This window comes from Oxyura jamaicensis, chromosome 8, assembly GCF_011077185.1.
Source record: "Oxyura jamaicensis isolate SHBP4307 breed ruddy duck chromosome 8, BPBGC_Ojam_1.0, whole genome shotgun sequence".
NCBI lineage: Eukaryota > Metazoa > Chordata > Aves > Anseriformes > Anatidae > Oxyura > Oxyura jamaicensis.
Window position 1 is genome coordinate 3538470 of NC_048900.1, and position 20940 is coordinate 3559409.

The window sequence follows — 20940 nt, forward strand, 5'->3', positions numbered from 1 at the left end:
GCTTTGCGGCGCTGGGCGGCCGCGGAGGCCGCCGGGAGTTGTAGTCCGCAGGCCGCCGGCGCCCGATATGGCGGCGGCGGCGGCATGGGGGGGCGAGGCGCCCGGCGGCCCCGCGGTGCCGCTGCGCAGCGGCCGCAGCATCCCGGTGCTGGGGCTCGGTGAGTCCCCCGGGGCTGGCGGCGGGCCCGGCCGCAGGCCGCACCCCAGGAGCTTCCCCCACGCCCAGGGTGGCCGGGGGAGGCCGCAGGTTGAGGACAGGGGGGAGGCTTTTATGTTTGCCGAACGGCAAGTGGGGAGAAAAAAGCCCTGTAGCGCTTCCCTCGCCCTACGTTGGCGTATCAGGTTCATGCCGTTACCAGTCCTAAGTCTGACAGATTGCTGGATCTGTCCACGGCTCGGAAGAGCCAGCGTGTTTAACGGGTAAAGGCCGTGCCTCGGGCCCGCAGAGGTGCCGGTGCCGGCGTGCCAGGAGCAGGGGCTGGCGGGGCTGGGCGCTGCCCGCGGCGGGCGAGTGGCACGAGGGCCGCGCACGTCGGGGGCCGCTGGTCGCAGCATCTGGTTCTTCTGACGTTCCTTCTTAGTGAGGAGTTGTCTTTTTATGTAGTTGTTAGTATAGCTGCATGTTTTACGTTAATTAGTTTTTATCGGTGGTAAAAAATAAGTAGTTGATTTCTCTCCTGGAGCTTTTGCGTGGCATCTGAGGATCTCTTTCTGTCTCTTCTTTGCAATCTTTGCAGATGTCTCTTCCATTGGTAACATACTCTGAAACGTGAGTACCCTTAGCAGTCACCTCTACCTTCACAATACGATCTTGTCGTGAACTGATTTGATATCCCAGGTTCCCAGGTTTTTCATTGTTTCAGATATCCAACGTACGAACCAAAGGCAGTTACATTCTTGGTCAGTGACACCAGAGCTAACCAGTCACACAAGTACCAGGCTAAGCAAAAAAATAAAATGACCCGTGTGCTCTTTTCATCTTCATCCCATGACTGTGTACTGACTTCAGAGCAATTATTTAGGATTTTCATTAGTGTAAAGCAGGGTAAAATTGGAGCTTAGGATTTTAGAGCGTATTAAGCCACTTAAGTTGGTAGGAGTTGGCTTTTCGTTTTAATAGGGTTAAGTTTTCATCCAGAAACACTAAATGAATAGCTAGAGTTAGCAATGCTCATCCAAAATAATTTGAACAAAGCTTACAGAACTGTATTTCAGGCTATGCTCAGTCATCGTTTTTCTACTGGAGATTGTGACCCATTACTTGGGTGATTGGAAGAAGAAGCAGACAGAAAGTAGACAGGCAGAAAGACTCCTTTGTACTCACTACGAAATCACGTTCTTGCTGTCCTTTAGTTATATTAGTAAGTGCTGAGTAGTTCATTGTCAGCCTGAACTCAAATGCAATAAAATGGATAACAACATAGATTATAAAAAAAATTAAGTTTGCAAATTTCTTGCCCAATAAATGCTGTCAGTTGTAGCTTTCAAGGAGCTTCCTTTGACATACAGTGTTGTCACAAAGAGCAGGATTTGGTTCTTTGACCTCACTTTTCTGTTCTTGTCTTGATAGCGTAACATTTGACATATTGCTTATGTATTCTGCAGCTTTTTGAGGACCTTCTAATAGGTGGGTACTAGTCAGATAATTTTGAGAAATTCATGATAGACACTGCAAAAACATTGCAGATTTGAAACCAAAAAAACAAATAAAAAAAAAAAAAACACTCAAGACTCACCACACTTGCATTTGTGGTCAAGCTATAAATACCAAGATAGGCAGCCTGACACAATGGGACCTTTATGGTAGCTGTTCCCACTTACTACACTTTTACAACTTAATGGCTTATTTTTGTTAGAACCTCACTACAATTAACTAATGTTTGTGGCACAGAAAAAATCACCTAGCAATAAACTAGAGAAGAACTTTCCTCAATGGGAAGGCATTTTCTGCAGGATTTAAGATTTGATCGTCTTATCCTTCTAAGTGTGCAGGCATAACTCATCTATGGTAAGTCATCTTCGAGGTAACGAGCATGTATGTTCCCTCTTGCTAGGTAATCTCTATGAAGCTTTAGGAAGATGAATATGCTATGTTAAGGTAGTTGCAACTATCCAGTCATGTCAATTGTAAGGCAGGCCAGAAAGATATGCAAGTTATTTCCAGGTTGGTCAAACCCCTTTCACAGAGCAAACGAGAGCTGCAGTGGGAAACGTTTAACGTGTTTTCAGTCAGAGCACCTTACTCAGGAGAGAGTGCAACAACTGTCTAGGATAGCATTCTATTAAAAATACCTGCTTTTCCTGTCCAAGCTTCAGATGTTAAAAAGTGTTGTGTTTTTGTTTTTAACAGGGTTTTCTTTTTTAAGAATGGGTTTCTATGTCCCAGCTGCTTTGGCTTCTTAATTTGTATAGGAGAAGTGTGGTAAGTTTTTCATGGTTTGATGCAAAAAGGGGAGACAGGAAAGAAGGAAGTTGAGTGTTCTTTGGTTAGTTTACAGTCTCTAGTGAGAATGATGGATTTGTACACCACAGGTTATACAGTGTGCAAAATTTATGATCAGTCTGAAAGGTTACTCAGAGCAATGTGCCAAAATCTGTACATACAAAATTCTGTGTTTACTTACATGTGTATTCAGATTCTGTGTTGTATCTGTATTGTGTCCAGAAGAAAGACAAGTCTGCTAGCAATGGTAAAACAAGAAGGCTTTCCTCAGATACCTACAAAGTATTTTAAGGCAGCCCACCTTTGTGTTAGAAATATGCTGTATAGCTGAAGTTTTATTTAACGAAGAAAAATGATCTACATCTTTCTTGTTTATTGCGTGATTTTAAAAACTGTTGATAACTTTGTATTTCTTATGCTCCAATTCGAACAGTTGTTTTAGACAGTATTATTCACATGCAGGGGGGTCAGGCATGTCTACAGGTAATGGTAATTTTCATTAGAGGCTTCTTTCAAGTAGAAAGTAGAGTAGGTTTGTCTGAAAATAATTGTTATTTTGGCCCTAATGCTTGATGCAAGTGTAAAAGTATGCCCAGGAGAGTACACTAGTTCATAATGGCTTTAGATTGGTTTAGAAAATGGGTAAGTTTACTGTGCTAATGGGATAACTATAATTTCTTTCTCTATTTGCAAGATTTACTGTAACAAAACAAAAACAGGGCAAATAACTGGTATAAAATGACAGTTTTGAAGTCGTTATAGTTGCACTTTTGCATAGGAGCTACATGTTTCCAAGGATTGCATACTTTGCTGCGAGTCTTTGTGCTGTAGTGGGGAAGTGCATATTCTTGTATTGTCTTAATTTAACTGCAGGATACTTGGTCCTTATCGAAAACAACACTCTTGAAAATGGACCACTTGTCAAAGCTGTACACAAAATACTGTCCTCTTTGGGCTTTGGAAAAGTTAATTCATACAGTTGTATTGTTCATGTTTACTGCAGCTATGTAGGAAGCCCCCACTTCGAAAGTCTCCACTTCCTTTTTTATTTTTCCTTTTTTGAAAGCTTGGTGGGTAAAAATGCTACCCTCTAACGCATTTGGATATACTTCAGTAGCATGAGGACTTTTCTTCCCTTAACTAAAATATTAGGAAACTTTTTCAGGGTTATGTATGTGCTGAATTTAGCTTGAATGTCATGCTTGAATTTAGCATGACATTGCTCTTTGTTGGAAAGCTTTGTGGTATGACGGAGACTTGATGATAAAGTCTCTTAGTGCTAAAATGTATTTCATTTGTTCACCACTATGCCTCTCCGAATGCTTTATTCTATTTTCCAACTAAAAATAAGCAGACCGGTGCATTTTAAAACTTTGCGAATGGGGAAGCTCTGTACGTGACTGTTTCAAAAAAATAAAATTACATTTGTTTACTACAGAAGTTCCCCAAAATCTCAGTTATAGCCATCTCTTAAGACTTGTTCTTGCTCTCTTGATTCTCGATTCCCTTCAGAAAAGATTTTTTTTTTTTTACCTTGAGGGGCTAGGATGTGGGGATGGCAATCAGGAAATTCAGGGATTTGGCCAAATAGCATGTGATTTCCTGACAGAATTTGTTGGTGATACCACAAATATACACAGAATGTTTTCTTGTAAAGTTTTTTTTTTTCTATATAATTCTCAAGTTTCAGTATGATTAGTAACTTGATGAGATTTTAAAACAACAAAAAAGAGTCATCTCCTGATCCCCTCCTACCAAAGTATAAAATTAATTACATGCGGGTATGAGGAGGGAGCTTTTCCTCACGGAGAAAAACATGAAATCAAATTACTTCATTTTCATTACATTGAGTTTTGCTTTTTTTTCTCCTTGAAAAGCTGTATGTAATCTGAACCTTAATGCTGAGTAGAAGTATCTTAATGTTTCCTTCCATTATCCATTACTGTAATATAGTTATCTGCTGCATTATTGTGAATCATAGAGTTGTAGAGTTGTTCACAGTCATTTTTAAACTTAACTGCGCTCAGAAAAAAGACCCAGTCCTGCTGGGGCTGGAATCAAATGAGGTTTTAGCTCTCAGTTCAGTGGCAGCAGATTCAAGCCCTCACTTCTTGTTCTCAACTGTTACTGTTTTTTTTTTTTTTTTTTTTTTTTTTTCCTTCCCATGGCTCTTGGTTTTTCATGGCTTCAGTTCTTAAGGAAATTTATGGAACAGTGGTCTTGATACCAAGACCTATGGCACTCCCCCCAATTAATCTTACCGCGTAATAAGAATTGCCTGTTTATTTCTGCCCTTTGTTTTATGTCTCAACTTTCTTTTTTTTTTTTTTTTTTTTTTTTTCCCCAGTTCTGTCAGGAGTTTACTTCTCACCCATGGTTACCAAGTTTCCTTAATAGCCTCTTGTGATGAACAAAATGCCACAGCTATAAATCTTTGTGCTTCAATTCATCCACCGTTTCAGGAGATCTGACCTTGAGAAGCCGTACTTGAGTTTGAGGGCCTCCATATATTTGACTTCTCGCGTATGTACAGAATGTGGCCATGTTCCATGGGGGTATATGGAGACGGGGGGGTAAAATGCGCGTCTTCTCCTAACCTGATAAATGTACTGGCCTCCTAAAAGGACTAAACACTGCACATGTTGTTTTGGAGGGTGTTAGTAAATGCATCCGAGGGAAAATACTGGGCAAGTTTCTGCTTGTATCAGAGCGTCCCTAGTACAGAACAGTACAGAAATACATGTGGTGTGTGTTTGTTTCTGGAGGAAATTGCTGCTTTGTCTGCTCTTTGTATACCTACAAATCCTTGAAGCCAACTTTTTATATTTTTACAGGGGATTTTACCTTGAGCCTGATTGTAAAAAGGACAGTTTTCTTAATCTTCAATGTCACATTATTTCCTGTGTTCCATTTTCCAGAAAAACTCCAAAACCTCTTTAGCATTAGAGTTATATAAGTATGTGAATTAAATAGAAAAAGACTTTATTCACATTTTCATAGATCAAAGAAAAATGGTCAAACAGCATTTTCTACTCCCAGAAAGTTATATTTAATCCTCTGGTGTTAAAACCAGCCCATTTTGGCTTTTGCCTGGTTATTTTGTGCAAGAAGTTTTAAAAATTTAGTCTTTACTGCTTTATAAAAAAAATATCATATATCCCGCAGAAGTTTAATTTTTACTATCTGGTTCATTCAGAACAGAGGGTTTATTTGATTTTTTTTTAATATATTTTTTTCTAAACAAGTCCAATCTAGAGAAGAATACTTAATGTTCCTGATAAGGACTTCAGGACTATACTTTTAAAGCACTTGCATAAAATAGAACTGAAAGAAATTAAAGGTTTATAATAAAAAATCTGTGATCACTTTGTGGCAAGTGTGGATCCTACAGTACCACATGAAGCAGAAGAAGTGGACGGCCTAAATATTAGTTAAGTGCGCTATAGTGCCAATAATGACTGCAAGAAAGGCAATGCAGTTTGAGTGAACGTTATAGATTCTTGAGAGTAATTGTAGCCATAGTCCCAAGCCTCATTTTCTGAGGAAAGACGTCGTGAAGAAAGTGTAGGAAACTCTGTTGGTAATACTTTCAAATCATACAAGCTTAATGGCTCATTAGATGAATGAATTATTTGTAACCAGCCTGAAGTGAACGGAGAAGCAAGCTCCAGGGTGTTCAACTTTTGTCTTGCACCATGCTTCTGTAATGTAGAAAAATGATACAAAACTTAATGAAAAAAAAGCCTGACTTTTATCTTTCGGCCTTCACAGAGCAGATTTTAGTTGTCATACCTTTTTTCTTTGCCAGAGCTCCTTAGCGTAGTTCTGGCAGCACTGAATGGTGAAGTCACATGCTGCTGTAACCGAAGTTGCAGTAGTTCCTCGTGCCTCCGAATGGGGAGGAGGGAAGTACTGGTTCCTAAACTTTCTTCAGTTCTTCTAATGTTTATGTAAAGTGCCTCCAGCACAGAGTGTGATACAAAATCCTCATTACAGGGGGGAGAGAGGAGAGAAAGGGGAATGGTATCTTTGTGGCTTTACATCAGTTTCATAACGAAGCTCTGTTGCCTAGGCTTAACGCCTGAATGGATGGACTTTGCATTCTAGTGCTGGTCTGAGGCTGAATGTGCAGTGTGAGAGGAGGGGCTACAAGAAACACTGCTTGTCTTCTGAGCCTTGAGAAAATACATTTTAAATTCTTAGGTGATGTGGATAAAAAGCATTTAATCTAAAATGTTCTGTATTGTTCAGCTTGTTTGCCCCGCGGGTGGCTGCGTTGCTGCTGTCCTTTGAACTTGTGAATGCCATTAGGTATCAGTGGGATGCTGCAAGGCTCAGACCTTTCCAGGGCCGTCATTTAGCAGCAGTGGGATCTTCTGTGATCCACAAGCTGCTTTCTGGGTAGTCTGAGTAGGCATCAAGGGCACTACTACAGTGGAACAAGTTAGCCATCAGCTTGAACATCATCTTCAGTTAGGGTCTTACAATCATGAGTTATACATACATTGCTTTTTGTCAAATCACTATAAATTGCAATTCTCTATTTTTTTCTGTAGTATTATCTTTACGATATTTTTAATTGGTGTTGAATTATTGATCTAAGGTTAACTAAGCTTTATAATATTGCTATCCTACTTAATTGTATGCCGAGTATGGTTAATTGTAAATGCTACATATAATTTATCCTTAAGTCAAACTTTCACAGAGGGAATGATGGTGGTAATATGCTACTTAAGTACAAGCTACGGACTTAGTACTTGCATCTCTTTTTTCCTTTTAATCATGCTTTTTGTGTGTGTGTGTGTGAAAGTTGTTTGAAGAAGGAAAATTGTGTCACAGGTCTGTCATTCATTGTGTTTCCAAATTTCTAATATTGTCAATCAATTGATGTAATCTTTATTAGACAGAGTAGTTTAGGAAGATGTATAAGAAAGGAGGAAAATAACACTAATAGTTGTATTCAGTCTCTTTATTTGCCGTATATGGCACGTATCATCCTTACTAGTTATGAAGCTGAAGGTTCTATCAAGGTATGATCAGTACTGGAAGTAATTTCAATTGAGTTAACAAAGGGAATAGAATGAAAATCATTTAAAACTGGTTCACACCAGCAATTCTTCGTGCACTATTAACTGCTAAGATCTAGTCACAAAACATTATTCCGAGGAGAATAGGTTTAGTGAACCTTAGAAATTGGATTTGATTTATGCCAGAAAATCTGCCTTTTCACTGCTTGAGATTTCTATGGAAGGAAGCCACAGTCTTTTACCAAACAGTTTCTAAGGTAACATCTTATAGCAGAGCATCTGAAACCAATTTGGTTGTTAATGAGAAATAGTTCTCTCAGTGGTGGGAAAGTGGGGAGTGAAAGAAAAGGCTTCAACATTTGGCAGTCTGTCTGTAAAGGCATTTCAATGTGTGCTGCCGCTCTGCTTATGAAATTTCTATGTGAGTTACACATTCACAGTGTACCTTTCAAATGATACGTCGGGGTTTGGCCTTCCATATAAATTTAATTGAGAAGTTATCAATGATAAAAATACTTGTGTATGACGGCTGGATAATTTAAATAGCTGGCATTTTCAACTGGAAAGACCTTTATTCCTGCAGGGGAAAAACGGTTGCTTTTTTTTGGTGATAGTGTATTTTTACTGCCAGAAACACATCCTAGTGGTGGTTGCAGAGCTCCAGCACCCCGCTGATAATGGGTGCTGCCTGCAGAGTTCCCGGGCTCGTTGTGGGCTCCTGTGGCATTGCTTTTATAACTCCTTTTCTAAAGGTGTGTCTAGATCAGAGATGCACCTTAATGTTACGGTAGGTGATCTGAATATCCTTCACAGTCTGACCCTCTTTGGGATGGAGGGAATAGAGCACTTCTGTCAGCAGTGGCTCATTGCCACTTCTTCCTTCCTCTCAGGAAGAGCGAAAACTAGCAATTCTGGCTTCCCTTTCCCTGCATACATAATCATGTTGGGGCTCTCTCCTGCTCTCACACTGTGCCTAGGCTGTATTCCCGCAGTCTGTTCCTAGGTGCCTGAGTAGCATTGTGGAGTTGAAGATCCTGCCTGCATACTTTCCTTCCTCACGTTATTGAAGTCTGAGCTTATTATAACCGAGGCACAGAGGAGAAAAACAGTCCCAGAGTGACCCCTTTGCACTAAGCAGCGGATTATATTTAGCAAAAGTGTCTGAAATGTCAGTGTAAAGCTTCAGTCAAAAAGAACTAGAAAAAAAAAAAAAAGTGGTATCTGTCTAACAGCTTTTACAGAGGCAAGAGAAACTTGGTAATCTCTAGACTTAGATCAGGTCTGTTAGCAATATCTTAGCACAGCAGTGCTTGAATAACATGAAGCTATGCTTGCAGGATTGTTGTAATGCCATAAAATGTGTGTCAGTGTAACTTTAGACCTCTGTCAAGTTCTCTGGTAAATCTCCTTGTGCCCATACGCTGTTACTGTATGGAAGTACCTGCCGTCGTGCAGTGCTCTGGGGGGCCTCCCCACTGTCCTGTGAGGTCAGAAGCTAATTTATGCCTGTACTTCAACAGCTGCAGCTCCTTGCACCATATCCATACAGAACCACCTTTATCAGCACCTGGCTGTCAGAGTTACAGCACCCTTTGGCATTTTTGTGTTGTAGCCTCACCAAATGCCGTTATTCCTGCACCTCTTACACAGCTTGGTCCTAGGTCTTAAATGGCTGAGTTTTAGCTAAACTTGTCTAGTACTTCTTTAGGGTTGGTTACGTACTACACGTCTGCTCAGTGCCTGTCAATTAACGTTGATGACATCCTACTGGTTCTTGTAGAAACCCATCACCTCCGTAGGTTCCTTTCCTGCAAGGGCACCTGCTCCATTAGGTACGCTTTACTAGGTGACACTCTCGGGATCCGAGTAAAAATGTCCAAGTTATTTCATAAAATTGGTTGTGATTAAATTTGAGTGCAACCACATTTCATAACTAGAAATGCTCTGCAATTGCCTTATGAAAATTATGGAGAAAGAGAGCTTCATAACAAGCTTGACTTTGATTTCACTTGCTGCAAAGGAAAACCCCTCCATTCTCAAAAGGAAGAGAGGATGCAAAGAATACGTCGTCATGCGATGCTAAATATGATACGCAGGGTAACTGACCCAATTAAGAAAAAACTGAGCCAAAATGCAGCAGCAAGAACACTTGGGTTCTGTGCTATAGTTAGAGAAAGTCAGTGAGACCTTACCTGGTTGTGCAAGAGCAGCACCGGTGATAGTGCTGGGGAACATCAGGAAAGAAGGGCTCCAGGAGACAAGTTAGTGGAGAAGGACTTTCTAATCTCTTTGTGGTTGGCTTGAATACAACTTACCTTTTTTGTTGTAGTAAAAAACACGGAATATATCAAATTATTTAACTACTGCTGCTGAAAGGGAGGTTTTTCTTGCTCTATTTTTCTCCCCATTCCTTGCCTGAAATCTTGAGTTTTGTTTTCCTCAGCTTCCTGAATAATTGTAAAACTACGCTTTTTTTGGCTGTTCAGCAATCTGAATCAGCTTGTCAGGGAGTCATATGAACGCAAAAGTAGGTGAAAGACGAAGAGGAAACACTGTGGCAGCCTCTTTCAATGACAGTAAGCAAGGACAGTAAGTAGAGACTGCCTGTCCTTGAGCCAGCCTGCAGAAGAGACACACCATTTAGTGAATGGATCAGCAGTAAACCTCAAAATGTGTTGTATGTTCATTTGCTGTGTGTGTAGGCAGCATTTTATGTTTTATCATATGTCATAAGGTATCAGTGGGATCAAGTTGTAGTGACACCAAATACTTCAGTATATTCACAGTGTGAAATTGGTAAAGATGTGTTAGATAGCCCTAATGTTGACGTAATGTTGAAATAACAGAAATAAAACTAATAGAACAAGGTATTTCAAGCTTATTATGGTATATAGTAACATGCATATAGTGAGTACGTAAACATCAGTAAAAGAGGGTTTAATATTTTTCTTTTGAGAGTTTTCTTCTGAAGTGACTACTTAAAGATCAATCAGCAAAGGAATGGTATTTTTCCTGGTGTTTTGTTTGTCATCTAGGTGTTTTTATTGCCTACTGATGTCAGAATAGAATTAATCTGTGAGATGATCTCTGAATATCCAGCCCACAGTTTCTCCAACCTGAACTCTTTTAATGGAAGTGGTTCCATTGATCTCAAGTAGCCATAGTTATTCATATCAGAGGACATTTTTATATTTTCAGATAATATTTTCATATTTCTCGCAGATTATGAAGACAGAAGGTCCCCAGAAAGTGAGAGAGAAAGTAAATCATGATTCTCTTTTTTTGGGGGGGAGGAGAGGGGAAATAGTTCTTAAGCATTAATTTATTTAGTGCATCAGGACTGTTGTAATTCGTCTTGAGGAACAGAAATTAGGATAATTACCTCAAGGGTAATCTTGGTCTCTGTTTCCTCTGAAATAAGTGTGCGTGCTGTCATGGAATGGGGAACAATAACAAGTACATCCTGAATTTTCCGTCTCTCCCACTCTCTCCCTTTACCTTAAAAGGGTTAAATTTAAAAAAAAAAAAAAAAAAAAAAGCTGTTTGTCCTAAATGTTCTTACTGAAATCCATTATGCATGAAAAGAGTCTGAGTTCATTTGCAAGACCTCTAAATGAACTCCATTCATTCTGTGCTTAGAGAAGTCCATTCAGCCAGAAACAGGCATAATAATTGCAACCTAATTTATTTGGCACCAATACCAAATTATTAAAAGGGATTCTTATGAAAAAGTATAGTATTTTTTCTATGTCAGTTATGTAATTTTTAATAAAATTCCTTTAGTATCTGAATAATATAATAATTGCATGTGTGTTCTTTGTGTATAGATGCATAGTAGTTGCATTCATCAAATTCTTAAACATTTATGAAGACGGTGAAATAGCAGTTTTAAAAGTGTGATTTGAATTAGCTTAACTTATTTTTTTGGTGTAAAGCAAGTTGTAGGGACATTATCTGTAGATGGTTCAGAAATTAAACCAGTTACAGTATTAGTCATAATTAGTGGCAATGGAGAAAAAAATCTTTTAAATTTCCTTTTAAAATATTATAACTTTGTGTACAATAGGAAGGTAAAATCCTTACAATATGCACGTCCAAATTGTAGGAATATAATATTTTATCACTCTAAAATCTATGAAGGTAAATCAAGAATTGAATACTCCAAATTCTGTACATGCTAAATGTAATGAGGGGTTGTCCCATTGTGATCAGCAGTTCATGCTCTTCAGGTGTCTGTGTATAATAGTCCATAATATAGCTGAAATGATGTGCCCGTGGTGAGCAGGATGATAGAAGTAGCATTGACTTTCATGAACAAAGACAATAAGCATCTGGGAGATCCTGGCTTTTTGTTCATGCACGAGGACTTTGTAAGCGCTCATTCTTGTGTGCACGTACTTGTGTGTGAGGGGGACGCACGCTGCCCTGGGCATTCTCTCACCAGTTCAGGTATGGGAAGCGCTGTGGGTGAATCTGAGGTAACTGTGTTTGTTTCCTTTTTCTGACCATCTGGGTGAGCTTACACACTTGTTAACTTCATAATGCGCAGATAGCGGTGCTTAAGGTACAAATAAATACTATGTCTGGAGGAAAAGAGAAAGTTACCAATGGATGCAAATTTCGTTTTCTATTATTCTTTGACCTGTAGTCCTTCTGCAGATAGCATTGCAGCCATCTGCGTGCTGACTGCTGTTTCTGGAATTAGGGCCTTTAAGTACCAGACATCACCTTAGAAGCTGGCTTTAATAGCTGACTGAGCATTTCCTCAAACAAACTGTAGAAAATACTGTTTGTGGGAAGTCTGAGTGGGGGTGAATGGGTGAGGGGCTCATGGCAGGAAGAACAACTAACAGGAAAGGGTAAGTAGAAATATCATCCTCCTTGCTCTCAACCAGTTCTTTATCTGACGGTCCTCCTGCTGGTTGCTTTTCCTGCTGAGTCTCCTCCTCCTTCCGTCCCCTTGACAAGCAAAATACACTTTTTGTGCATCCAGTGAATACCTACACAATGAGGGTTACTTGACTTTGTTACCGAGACTCCCGGTGTACCAGTTCTCTAACTCCTGTGCAGGATTCCATTGTTCTGGTTACTGCTGAGCTTGACGTTATGTGAATTGCACCTGCAGCACGGCCCAGTCTGGGGTTCCACCATGCAGTAATAACGTGGAACTACCAGGAGTTCAAAACAGTAAATGTTTCATGATATGCTTTCTGCAAAGTAAATTGGTTTTAAGTTATAAATTTTGTTTCATGTTGTTAGTGTTTCATCTGTAAATGTTGTGCTCCTATATGAAAATTAAACGTCATATACTGGGTTTTCATAATGTATCTATTTTCTGTTTGATGTTCTTCAGCCTGACTTAGGATCTCACTTCTTTACAGTTCTTTTTTTTTTATTTTTTCTGATCAGCATCAGCAACCTAGCATCTTTAGAGATCCGTAAGGACACACTGCCTGTCAGGGCCCATTTCTTTGCTTTGTGAAGTGAGAATTCAAAAAGAAGGTTCTGTGACAACACTAATTAAAAATAAAAAGGAGGAGGGGGAAACAATCAATCAAAAAAGAAATATGTCACTCATAATTCACTTCTAATTTTCTAATTTCTTTTGTTTAGGTACTTCCCATCAAGGTGGCTATTCCCATGATGCTGTGGTCCATGCATTACAGAAATGTGGCATTCGTCATATTGACACAGCAAAAAGATACGGCTGTGAATCTCTTCTCCAAAAAGCCATTAAAGAGAGTGGTGTGAAGCGGGAGGACCTCTGGATAACCACCAAGTTGTGGCATAGTGATTATGGCTATGAAAACACAAAAAAAGCCTGCCTGGAGTCATGTGAAAGACTTGGTGTTGACTATCTTGGTATGAATCTTTAATATAACTCATTTACCATGCCTTCTCTGTGAACCTTTGAAAGATGAATGAATTCTTGTAAAACACTGTATGTGCTACAGTGTAGATTACAGGTAGATTACAGTAGCCAAATCCTGCCTTTTACACTTCTGCAAATTTCTTGTTCTGTTTATTCTCTAGGAAATTTGCATGCATATAACTGAGAGCACATAATTTTTCCTTGTTGCAAATCTTTTAAAACAGATTAAGGTGTGTTTTTTGTAGAAATGCATTTAATTGTTAAATTGATTTGAGGATCAACTACATGAGTGCTATATATTTTGCTGAAAACACCCAAAACCTAAAAAAGAACAAGGATTCACAGACTTGACAATAATTTATTGTTAACAGGGACACAGAAATGCCTAAGCTCTTGTGTGGTCTGCTAAATCTCAGAGAATGAGAGTCCTTTCTACAAGTTATTTTGCAGGATTATTGACACTTCTAAAAATATATAAATAACTGCCTTTGGTTTGATCTGTCTGCTGCAATATACTTCAGGGAAAAAGTTAGAAGTGTCTATAAGACTTGAGAAGACTAAATTTAACACTGAGTTAGACTTAGTTTTAAGTATACCCTGGTCATGACCTTCTCATAGTCTTCTCATAGATGTGATATTTTTACTACTGTTTTAGACAGGCAACAAACTGCAATAGTGACCACAATTAATTCTGTGTAACAGATCACAAGAGTGGTGGAACCTGATAAAAAAAAAAAAAAAGATATGTTTTAAACTGCTTTTACTTCTTCCTGCCTAGCTAGATTAATCAAAAGAAAGTGGAGGGGGAGAAAGATGAATTTAAAGTAATAACCTAAAATAATGACACTGGTGGAGAGAGTGTTAATGCTGACAATCAAGGAATAATCGGTTGAACATTATTAGTGTCCTGAAAACGCGTATATGCTTCTCTTTCCTCACTCTGTCCACCTGTTACCAATAATCAAACTCTAATGAACAGCTCTTTTGAAGTACAGATTTTGTGGAATCATTTATTGATAGCAGCTGTGTGCTATGTTTGTTGGCTTTTTTGCCTGGTACTTCTCAAGATGAAGAGGCAAAACCTGTATCTGTTAAAGACTTATTTTTATATGCACATCTTTGGCTCCATTCCTAATGGAAATGCATCCCTGAACTGCCTGCACAGGTACAGAGTAAATCAAAATGAATTAATATTTCTTCTTCTCTGTCCCATGCAAATACAGGTCACTGCAAGGAGACTCTCATTTAAAAAAAAAAAAAAAAAAAAAAAAAGTTTCAGTCCTTGGTTTTGTCCTCTAAATAGAGAAATAACATGTGTCCTTCCCTCTGCTTTCTGTTTGTTATGTTTTGTGTTTGCTTTCTTTTTTCCTGTGCTTTCTATGGCACTGGTACTGAATGCCAATGAGAGGAAAACTTGACTCACTTCCAGGAAATCATTCTCAGTGATTCCTTTCAGTAATTTGCTTTTTTCTCAGGTAGCAGACTGGTTAAAGTAGGTGCTCGCACAAATACTCAGCTTGGATATTGCTGCTAAGCAGAAGTTTGTGAGCTGAGGAAAAAATATCTGAGAGCTAGAAATGCACTAATACTGTCACCAAGTGAGTGGTCTGGACTCCGTGGTCTGGCATAAACAGAACTTCATATCCAGTCTCCCATCTCCCAGTCTCCTGTCTTCCCTCCTTTTCTTCCTCTGCTTTCTTCCATTAATGTGGAGATGTTTGAACAATTTATAAAGGTCTTCCTGAATGACCAGTTATTCAAACACGGTGAGCTAAATCGATGCTGGCTTCAATTTGTTTTAATGATGTTCTGTAAACTGTGATGAGTTAGGAAATACTTCATGTGCAATTCACGGATCTGTCAGTGAGGATGGTGACCTCCACCAGAGGGATGGGATGACAGAATAACTGTTAGGCACATACGATCTGCTGTTGTGTCAAGGAGATGAGGTTGGATTCTATGTTCTGTGCTACATGTTCTGGTGAAGGAGGCCCTTAGAGGAGGTACAATATGTGGTATGTTTCACGGGGTTTGTAAAAAGCATCACGCTGTAGGGAGTCATATATCTCTGTCTGAACACAGCTGAACTGGAAGGTGCCATTGGAAGGATTTTCAAACAAAAAGTGGGAGCACCTTGAAACATGAACTTTTCAAGTGTTTCACAAATGTTTAGAGTAAGGACTTTTGGTTGGAAATTTTGAGGCTTGTCAAAAGTCATAACAAAAGTAAATAGAATACAGAAGACTGGTTTGCAAATACAGTTACAGGCTTGTAGACTTGAAGCTTAGATACCTTAGCTCTGCTTTCATTCATACCTGCATTTTCCGTCACCTTTCTGCTGGCCAGTCTGTGCAATAGAGAGGGCATGAAATTCCATGACAGGAAAAGTTCTAGTAATAACAGCAATTTGTGTCCAAGCCTGTTAAGGAAAGTAAATTAATGTAGTTAGAGGCATGTTCTAGCCAGCAGTTTTTCTATGAAATAGAAATATGAGATGTGGAGCAAAGCATTACTCTAAGTTTGAATTTCCTAATTTCATCATGTATTAACCAAATACGTGGTGGTTCGCAGCATTTCCAAAAAGATACGTGGTTCATGTAGAAAATTGCAAGATCCTAGATAAGTTACACCGTTATGTTAGAGGGAAAGTTAGCCGTTCAGGGGACTGAAAAAGAAAAAGCTCTAGGGGCCTGGCAGCTAATTGTGCAGCTAAGCTTTGTTCCAAGGAAAGTCTTGTTAACGTCTCCTTGAGGACCGCGTAGGCTACAGTCCATCCATGCAGACTGCATTAAGATGTGGTGAAAGTAGTTGGTAAATCTGTGCGTTAGCAGTAGAAAGTGCCAGCTGATGAAACAGATTTGAGGCAGTCACTGCTTTTTAAGAGAGTGTTCCATGTAAAACACCATTATGAAACTTTTTTAATAGACAGTTTCAGTGGTATTAGGCGAACAGTGTTCCAGGGTTTTTGTTCGAATCAGGAGATTGTAGGTCCATGAGAAGCTGGATTTTTTTTCTTATTTGTGGGCAGTGGTTATAACAGAGGTTCCCCTTGCATTTTCTAAATGCGGTCCTCCAACTAGCAGTCACAGTAAACCAATATGAGATGGCAGCAAATGTTACAGGTTTGGCAGTGGCAGAATACATTCCTTAGGATTTAGATCAAACCTCCAAAGTAACTTCTTGAATGTGATTCATGGGTTCCTGAATTCATAAACATTTTTTTTTCCTTGTGACTGTTCTGAGTTTGTCAGATTCAGCCAAATTTAACCTATCACACATCCACATCTGGAGTTGGGCAAATCTTTGTCGTATCAGCATATTCAGTTTAATAGGTCTCGGTAATTTCTTGCATCTGAGTGATGATAATGCACCCAATTCAGATCGCGTATTAATTCAGGACGTTTTGGAAGTGACTTATTGTTGATCCTTGTTCCAATAGAATACTAATGAAAAAAAGTCTAGGCATTGCCATTGCATTGAGATAACTGTGCAAAACACTGAAAAATGTGGTTTTGCTTTTAGGTTTGATATGATCCAGGGCCTGTTCTTCAAAAGCAGGTTTGTTATAGTGAGTTCTGACTCATTCTGTGTGCGCGTGCGCATCTGTACCTAAGTATAAATATATATATATTTATAGCGTTAGCAATTTGATTAGAATCACAAACTTCTATTTTCACAACATGCTGCTGAATTAAGAGGAACTGTGTTGATTGTAGGTGCCACGACTGCTGCGAAGTTACAAGCCACTCAGTGTTTTAAATGTGGGAAAGCAGTTCACATGTGAATAGTTTTCCTGCAGCTGTGTTTTGATGTTTGAACCTTAGGCCCTCATTTACTGCTGCACCTCACCACAGCTTGATTATCTTTAAGGGATGCTTAAAAAAGTTGGTAAATACAAAACTTGGTTGTGATTTTCTGAAGTGCATCCTGATACTGTGGACCATTCTTTTTATTTTATTTTAAAAAGAACATGGTTGGAAGAGACCTCAAAGTATTTGTTAATCAACCCCCCACTACAAGACAAAATTAAATCTATATTCACATCATTCTCAGCAGCTAAAGTGTAGTCTGTTCTTAAAAGCCTTCAGTGGTAGTTCTGCAATTCTTGGTTAATGGAATCTTAAGCTATTTTGATAAATTATTCAAAACTAATTTCTTGCCTCCAGAATGAAAATAACAGTGTTTGTGTTCTTGTAATCCCCCAGGGGGAAATACTTTCACCAGAAAGAAAGTGTGGGGGTGCAGGTGTGAATGTGTGTATAAATGAAGATGAAAGAGTAGAGCTTGGTTTCTGAGGTGCTTACTGTTCACAGGTCTTATGTAAAGTTTTCTAACATGCAGTAGAAGTAAGCAGATCCTCACTTAAAATAACCATGCTTAGTTTATTTAAATAGAGTGGCAGCTCGATTGCTCATTGCAAGGTACGTCGTATTGTGCTGTTCTTTCCAGTTCTAGCTGTGCTGTGGTGGTTGGTGCTTGCCTGGCAGAAAGACCATTCTGCTGTGTGTATCTGAGATAAGGTACCTTTTCTCCGCTTTCAGTAACCCTTCTAGCAGTCAGGACTGTACTTGGTGATTCCGTAGATGCTTTCTAATCTTAAATGTTTATGTTTCTAAGTGTGAAGTATTTTTTATTCCAATAAAAAAGCCTAAATTACAGTGAACAGCCTAAGAGGATACGGACATCACATACATGGTAACATCACCTTTCTACAGTGATGGGCCAAGAGCTAATCCTGTTTGCATTGAAGAGGTCTCAGACACTAGCACAGGGAAGAACAATGTGTTCTTCCATGCATTTGTGAAATATTGAAGAGATCCTTCAGTTCTCAAAGCTGTTTAAAGTTGTTCTTCTGAGAGTGCTTCAATTTCTTGGGCTGAGTACAAAGCATCCTTGTACATGGAGGTCTGTGGTGTAGCTATTTTTGTGAACATTTACAAACTGTGATACTTCCAGATAGGCAGGCTTCTGGAAAAGTAACTTTTGGCAAAATTTTGCTGAAGTTGATGATTTTTTATTCATACTAAATGACTTGTTTCTGCATAGTTAAGTATAGTAGTCCTACTTGGAGAGCATAACAAGAAAGAGTTAAAGATAGGCACTTCCTCTATGCTAAGATAGGCACTTCCTCTACGTTTAAGTGAGGTAGGTATCTGATGCCAATAACTTACATCCACTTTATGGATGGCATTTGCCTTATCCAAGCAGAAAAGTTTAAATTAAAATATAGTAGTCTCTTTGCAGTAAATGCACCAATGGCATATGTAATTTAAGATTAAAAAATAAACACTTGATATTAGTAATTCCAAATGCTAATCGTTGGGGTTACTTCTAATGTAAGACAGTGGAAATTTTGACACAAACTTTACATGCACGAGAATGAGAATTCGATATTCCAATATTAGTTATCAGTTGAAGTTTAAGGAAATTTAAAGAAATTCCAATCCTAATACCTTATCTTGGTATTTTTTCTTAATAAATACAGCAGAGGAATGAGTAACTCTTTCTTAAATGTGACACAAATGCAGATTCTGCAAATCATTATATGTAAACCATATTTACTTGTCTGAGCAATTGAGATTGAAAGACTAGTGCCTTATTGATACATGAGTAAGTGCAGATTTAGCTCATGATTTTTTAGATGCATCCAAAATCATTTTTTCTTACATACACCTATAACATATCTTAATCTACAAAATTTTGTACTGTTCTAACTAGATTTTACTCTTAAGTGTTGCAATAATGTACTGAAACGGGAACCAGTGTATTATAGTGAATTTTATGCTGGCTTGTCCTTTTAAATTAAGGTTGAATTTGTATTTATAGAGGTGGAAAGCTAATATATCAGCCTAGGAGTATATTAGTCATTATTGCAATCCTTAAATGTGAATAAAATAAAACTATAGCAGAGGATGTGTTTTCACAGAGATGTCCTGTAAATGAATGATGTGATACATTTGAAGAACAAAAGACCTTTTTTATTGCAAACAATTCAAATTTTTAATTTCTTAACTCTGTATTTGAACGGTCTAAAAAGGCATATTGTAACGCACAAAGATCTCATTCATGAATTTGTTTCTTTTTCCTGTTTTGTGTCAGACAAGTATATGAGGTAGAGGCCAACACCTCTTTGCTTGAGATGCCTGAAGTTTGAATCTGTGGTTAGGGTTTAAATAGAAATGCAGTTGTTTAGATGTCTCTCCTTCAGAATGATAAGCAGTGTCCACAAACTTAAGAAGGAGTTTTAGGTCCTGTCACGTTGGAAATTTATATAATCTGATTTGGAACTCTGAGTCCAGTAATATGTACATTTCTTATGTTTTTTGGGGTTTTTTTTTTTCTCTCCCTGCCCCCCCTTCCTTTTTTTTTTTTTTTTTTTTTTTTAAGGCTCCCTTTTTCACTAGACAGATAGGGTTTTCTTGCATGGAGAAGATGCAAAAAAATCCTACCCCAAGACAGCCAATCTCGGTAGCAACTTGGCTAATTTCGTCAGTTATAAATCTTAATTGTGTTTTAAAAAATGTTAAGATTTCATAAAAATAATCTTTTTTTTTTTTTTTTTGTAATGAGAAAAAAAAAATCACAAATGCTGGAGCAATGTAATTATAACCGAAACAAAAACCTGCATGAAAGAGCAGCTGTGCTGTAATTTCCAACAGAAATTCATAAATGGAAGTATCCTTTAGAAAGGAAAAAAACGGGCTCACTTTTTAGATTGTATAGAACATCTCCAGAACTGCCAAGCATTTATGTTCCCCAAACTCAAAGGCTTGTAGCACTTCAGCAGTAGTCCAGTCTTAACTGCATTGACCAAAATCCCTTTGATTTAAATGGGACTTGTTATGTGTTAAAAGCTTATTAAATGCAAGTGTGACCATGAAATTCTGATTATGGTGACCTAAGCCTGAGGCAGATGTGCAGCTTTTGCCACCTTTACTTGTTAATGAAACGTTGTAGATTTAGTTTATTGGAAATGAATGGATGTATGGAATAATAGTTACAACTCCATGACAATTTTGATGTAGTATGTTAGGGGGGCAGTATGGAGGGAAAATGCTGCTTTGTGTGGTTGACATATTTTTTTGGAGATTTTAGTAGTCTTTCTTTTTTAGATCTCTATTTGATACATTGGCCTGATGCACATGTTCCGGGCAAAAGCAATCGGGAGGTCCGAGCTGAAACCTGGACAGCGATGGAGGAGCTCTATGAGAAAGGTGACGTAATAACGAAAAGCTGTCTTGGCAGAAGGAATCAGAATGCAGTTTAAGATTTGGGGAATCCATAATGACAGGTGTTGAAAAAAGTCGTTTGAGCTGGTTGCTCATATTTCAGTTGTATTTGAGTGTATAAATTATGTGAACCTCTTTGAAAATTGCAGCATTAGCTTTCTGGTAAGCTAAATAAGAGAGCTTTGTGTTGCTTTGAAATAATACATTGCCACATTCTGCCTGTAAGATTAATGACGTTGTGCATACTTCCTTGAGGAAATCGACACATGACATTGAAATGTGTGTGCCGCTGCAGAACATCTTTGTAGTAACCTCTTCTGTTTCATGTATAAATCATGCTACCAAGTTTTATTTCCTTTTGATCATTTT

General features: G+C 38.5%; 1 protein-coding gene across 2 annotated transcripts in view; it reads left to right on the plus strand.

Annotated features, from left to right (window-relative positions):
• LOC118170850 (uncharacterized oxidoreductase ZK1290.5-like) overlaps positions 1–20940 on the plus strand; it is a 44985-nt gene continuing 24045 nt past the window's right edge. The window contains exons 1-3 of one of the 2 annotated variants that reach the window (XM_035333449.1): positions 1–158; positions 13084–13332; positions 20455–20556. In XM_035333449.1, the coding sequence (XP_035189340.1) occupies positions 68–158; positions 13084–13332; positions 20455–20556 (442 nt within the window). In that variant the 5' untranslated portion in view covers positions 1–67. Of the gene's footprint in view, positions 159–12653; positions 12688–13083; positions 13333–20454; positions 20557–20940 lie in introns of those variants that run through there. The other variant, XM_035333450.1, reaches the window with a different exon arrangement.